General features: G+C 35.4%; 1 protein-coding gene across 11 annotated transcripts in view; it reads left to right on the forward strand.

The window, feature by feature from the left end:
• BIRC6 (baculoviral IAP repeat containing 6) overlaps positions 1-3,649 on the forward strand; it is a 165,159-nt gene extending 161,510 nt beyond the window's left edge. For all 11 annotated transcript variants that reach the window (XM_070734154.1, XM_070734156.1, XM_070734158.1 and 8 more), the window contains one exon: positions 2,970-3,649. In XM_070734154.1, the coding sequence (XP_070590255.1) occupies positions 2,970-3,149 (180 nt within the window). In that variant the 3' untranslated portion in view covers positions 3,150-3,649. The remainder of the gene's footprint in view (positions 1-2,969) is intronic.
• Positions 3,650-6,000: the final 2,351 nt, after the last annotated feature.

Below are 6,000 nucleotides of genomic sequence, written 5' to 3' on the forward strand. Positions count from 1 at the left end.
GAGTGAAATTGGCTACTACAGTCTTTAAGCAACTCCATGTTTCCTTTTCCTCTATCCCAACAGTGATTAATAATGCTGAAGATCAATAGGATATGATTTTCTACCAATAAAATCTTGTAGTGTTTTGGTGTCTCACATTTCCTTAAATATTATGGAGAAACAGGAAGGAAAATTAAATTATATTGCTTTTAGCATAATCACATTTTGGGCATAGTATTGCACCAAAAACAAATTCCTTGTGTGTCCAATAAGGAATTCTATACACTTTATTAACATTTATATTTTGAAATAAGTGTTACATCTTTTACAAGATTTCCCATGAGATTGCCCCACCAAAGTCAGATGAAACAAAATGTCTTAATTCTAGCAAATTCTTTCTTTATGCATTCTGAACAAGATATCTTAAAGACATGAACCTTTTATGATTTATACCTGCAGATTTCTTGCTTTGAATATTTTAAATATTTTAATAATTTGAAATTGGATGTCACTTAAAACCCCATGATTTTCAATGTCGTTTCACATACTTAGCTGGAGGTAGCAAGAATCAACTGAAATGCCTACGTTTCTGAATCATCATACAGTTCAAGATGTAATTGTTAGGGTTAATGAATCCAACTTTGCTTACTTGTACCCAAAAGGTAAACGGAATTTGCAGATGTGTAATATTCTGCAAACTATCTAAAATATGAACTTTAGTTCTAAACTGCACAATTCTTTTACTTGTCACAATTGCTGAAGTATAAGATAAGAAATAAACTAAAAATGCATTTATCAGATTAATAAAATTCTTTTTCATGACTGTTGTGATTCACAGACATGGGCAATATGTCTGCCTGGAGTTCATTCAGAATCTGCTGGAGCTAACATAATTTCTTAGAGGAGGGAGATGTTCCCAGGCACAGTTGTCTCTGAATTCCTTCAATATATCTTTGCACAACAGTGATTTTATATTAATTCTTGGACCTTGTTGGTTCTTCTAAATTCTTAATTATTTCCATCTTGTTCTATTGTATTTAGTGTGAATATATTTACTGTCCATTATGCTCATAAAGGATTTTAAGATGCAATCTGGTCAGTAGTGAGTTCTGAATTATCTCGCTACCGGTTCACATGCACAGATGTGCAGAAGCATCCCAGGCAGGTGGGCGGAGCCTCTCATCACCACCGCTATCAGTTCTAAGAACCAGTGCAAGCTGGGAGCAACCCACTGCTGAATCTGTTCCTCTTTGTTCAGTCACCTTCCTGGATTTAGCCTTCATTCTTCAAGAATTAGTGAAACTACAGCAAATTGGAGAAAATCTTTGAAGCTTCACTTTTTCCTCCACAAAGACCAACCTTGTTATCCATTTCTTCCTTTATTTTCCAGCCTTCCTAGCCTATTACAAAATGGATTGTCCACTATTACTCTAGCTCCCATTTGGAATTTTCCCGTTTCACCCCACACTAATGTTGAAACATTTTAAAATAATGACTATCACTTCCTTTTATGGAAAAGTGTGTTTTTAGTAAGAGTAATTTTGGCTTGCTGCACAACAGAACCTGCCTTCACTTTTCAAGAACAAAATAATTCTTCACCCAAATATCCCTTTGTTCTTGAACTTTCGTTTCTGTATCCCATTTTCAACAAGTCATTACTTTTTTTAAAATTCCTGCGTTCTACTTTCATTCTAGTGTCACACACACATTTCCAGCATTTCAAGGCCCATCCTGGAGTTAGGTCTTTTTTTATCAGCGTTTTCCAAGTAGATAGTTGCAGCAGCACTGTCCTCTTCAGATCCATGATCACCTTATAACAATTTGTTGGGCCTTTCTGTGTGGAATTTCTTTTCTGACATATGTAAGGCAGCTACTTCTCCCCATATTTTTTATTTTATCAAACAGTATAAACTTGTCTCAATCTCTGCTTCAGAGATGAGTCTTTAGAAATGTATTATTTTTTTTCAATTAGGATAAATAGATTCCCTTCCAAGTAATAACTTACCAAAAGTATGACAGAGAAGAATGGTTACTTAAGTATAGCTGTAATTCTTCTCAGAAACCATCATTTCAAGTCTCAGGAACTGAAGGGACTTCTTGAAAGCTGTTACAATGCATGGGGTGTGTTTCCCATAAATTCTAGAAAACTACTGTTTAAGCATATAACCCATGTATGTGAATTAACTCATAAATGCTTGAATAATTTCAGTTACAGGTAAGTTAAGCAAATTTGCTCTTGATCCTATATTTACATCTGTTTGAATGTACCATGTTCCATTCCTAGGAATGCTAAAAATTAAGAAAATTAGAAAGGTCTTCTTAAAAATGGCAAGCATATCCAAGCAATCTTTAAAGTGTGGTATCAAATGTCAACTATAACTAGCATTAGAATATATAATTTGTTGGTTTATTACATTTACACGCTGCCTATCTCACTATCCAAAGCAACTCTGGGCAGCTTACAATATCATTGTAAATATAAAAAATGTTTAAAAATGAACAAGATTTAGATCAAGACTGAAAATCAAGAGCACAAACAGTATGGTTGTATGATTATTCCACCAATCACTTCCACCATGGAGCGTGCCTCTGTTCAGGACTCCAAGCCAACCAAAAGAGCTAGTTTTGAGGCCCCGCTGGAAGGGTAGGAGGGTGGGGATGGATTTTACCACTGATGGTAAGATTCCAAACGGCGGGAGTTAAAGTCTCTTGAAGCTGGTTATTGTAAATTTCTTTAAAGTCTGGCTCTTGGTCTGTGAGATAAATCACTCTCCAGTTATTCTCTTTTAAAACAGTTCTGAGAAATAAATCCCACCCAGTTCAGTGGGACTGGTTTCTATTCATTTCTATACAACTTCTGCTAACCTCTAATTCTAACAAGCAAATAACAAATCAGCTTTGGCTATTGTCACGATATGAAATGTATAATGGGGACTCAAACTCAAACTGCTTTGAAAAGAAACCTTTCCTATCTATGTTTCTGTGCACAGCGTCACACAGCTCAGCTGCGGGAAGAGCTTCAGAAACTCCCCTGCCCTGAAGGCTTGGATCCAGATGTGGACGATCCTGACGAGATGTGCAGTGCCATGACTAGTATTGAGGACACTCTCTTGCACGAGCAAGTCAAACCAAGCAGTAGTAAAGACCTCCCAAGTGACTTCAAATTATGAGCTATGTTGACATGGACTTGATAGACACACAAGGCTTTGAAGCACAAGCCAAATATGTCAATATTTGTATCTAAGAAGCTAATTATGTAATAGGTAAAGAAATTGAAACTCTAATATGCCCTTCAGGATATACAGTTTAATTCAAGATGATCTTTTATTTACCTGTACAAGAGTGTAAACTTTTTTGTGCTTTTATTTTCCAATTGTGAGAACCACTGATTGGTATGTTTAAAAGTTATGTATACAAGAATGGATAAATCACTGTTATATAAGGGAAGCTACCTTAGGAAAGAATGTTTACTGAATGTTTATTATTTTTTTTTTACTTGTAGAGTGAGGACAGTTGTAACAGAATATATATTGGTCATTCTTACAGCTACTATTTAAAGTCAGACAGTTTTCACTGAATTTGATAGATTTTACGTTTGGCCATATCTCCATTCTCATATTTGATTTCTAAAGAGAACCTTCTGTATACTTCAATAAAGATCAAATGGACATGCTCTGTCTTATGATTTACTGGTACCTTTCTAAATAATCTTGCCATGAATACATTATAGTTGGAGACTTGCACTTGTATGACTGAATTTATTGCAGTCAGCATATTTAATTTTTTTGTTTAACTAATTCTAAAATGCAGTTGAAATAAATGCATATGGTTTTACCTCAGCCAAAATGTGGACTACTGAATTAATCTTTTTTTAAAAATTTATTAATCAGTGATTTTTACTCAAGCAGACAAAATATTTTGCACAATAGAACAGAAGAATTTTGAGGATTCAAAATTTGCCCATTATTAAAAGGTATTTTAATACCTTTTTTAAATTATTTCATTTGAGAGGTTTACAAATTTCCCTGAGTCAGATGATTGAGCTGTTCTGTCATCTATTTTCCAAATATTAATTTGAATGTGAGATTTTTTTTGTAATCAGCTGGTATAAAGCTAATAGATTACTAGATTCAATATGTGTAACATTTGGAAATACAGAAGGAGAATTATATTTGAAAGTAGAAACAGATGTACAAATACAATAGAGTCTCGATTATCTGACTTAAACAGATGGGCTGATAGCCGGATAGCCGAAAATGTTGGATAATCCAGAGTGTTTAAGAAAAGCCTTGAAATCACTATGAATTGCAAACGTATTGAAGTTTTATTGCAGTAAAGTTACAGTAACAACATTGTAAAGTATAAACAGTTCAGTCATCTCAAAATTTAAAGAAATCAGTGATCCTGCTGATTTCTGCTACCTTCTGCATTGTTCCAGTCTCTTGATTGCCTCAAGTTTCTGCTCAATTGAGGATCTTCTTCCTTTTCATTACAATGTTTGGGGGTGTATTTGGGGGCCTGGCTCTGCATGTCACCTTCCCTGTCGCGACTGCCATGTTTGGGGGCGTGTCTGGGGAAATGCCTATAGCCACGCCCCCAATCAGCTGCAACGTTGGATAATCCAGAATATTGGATGACCGAAAGACAGATAATCAAGACTCTACTGTACTTGTTGGCAATGTTTTGCTTAACATTTAATACTATCCCGATCATCTTCCCAAAATAAGATGTATTTCAAATTAAGCACCTCTTCTTGATGTGTCCTATGGCAGGGATCGAAACATTTTTCAAAGCTTTAAAGAATAGAATAGAATAGAATTCTTTATTGGCCAAGTGTGATTGAACACACAAGGAATTTGTCTTGGTCCATATGCTCCCAGTGTACATAAAAGAACATATAGATTTGTCAAGAATCATGAGGTACAACACTTAATGATTGTCATAGGGGTCAAATAAGCAATGAAGGAACAATCAATATTAATAAAAATATTAGGATACAAGCAACAAGTTGCAGTCCATACAGTCTTTAGTGGGAAGAAATGGGTGATCGGAATGATGAGAAAAAACTAGTAGAAATAGAAGTGCACACTTAGTAAAAAGTTTGACAGTGTTGTGGGAATTATTTGTTTAGTAGAGTGATGGTGTTCGGGGAAAAACTGTTCTTGTGACTAGTTGTCTTGGTGTGCAGTACTCTGTAGTGACATTTTGAGGGTCGGAGTTGAAACAGTTTATGTTCAGGATGCGATCAGTAAATATTTTTACTGATCAAAAATATTTTTACTGATGCGGGTCAGTAAATATTTTCACAGCCCTCTTTTTGATTTGTGCAGTATACAGGTCCTCAATGGAAGGCAGGTTGGCAGCAATGGTTTTTTCTGCAGTTCTGATTATCGCCTGAAATCTGTGTTGGTCTTGTTGGGTTGCAGAACCAAACCAGACAGTTATAGAGGTGCAGATGAGAGACTCAATGATTCCTCTGTAGAACTGTATCAATAGCTCCTTGGGCAGTTTGAGCTTCCTGAGTTGATGCAGAAAGAACATTCTGTGATTGCAGCAAAGAAGCAACAGACTTGGTTTCACACCAACATAAATGCAGTCACACATAAACACACTACAATCAATAGCTTTTCTACAATGTATTCATTCATTCCTAGTATTGGGTACTAACGTCGTCCTTTCGTTTGTAGAAAGAGGGAGCTATAAACAAATAGTGAAACTGTTTATATTGCCTGAAAACTTTGGTGTTTGCCTTTACTCAGAATGAATTTTTTCCTAATGTCATTTATTTATTTATTATTTAGATTTGTATGCCGCCCCTCTCCGTGGACTCGGGGCGGCTCACAACAAGGCATAAACAAATCGTAACAAATCTAAATAAATTTAAATATTTAAAAAAGTTTAAAAAGAACCCCAATATACTAACAAGCACACACACAAACATACCATACATAAATTGTACATGCCTGGGGGAGATGTCTCAGTTCCCACATGCCTGACGACAGAGGTGGGTTTTAAGAACTT

Source organism: Erythrolamprus reginae, chromosome 1, assembly GCF_031021105.1.
Source record: "Erythrolamprus reginae isolate rEryReg1 chromosome 1, rEryReg1.hap1, whole genome shotgun sequence".
NCBI lineage: Eukaryota > Metazoa > Chordata > Lepidosauria > Squamata > Dipsadidae > Erythrolamprus > Erythrolamprus reginae.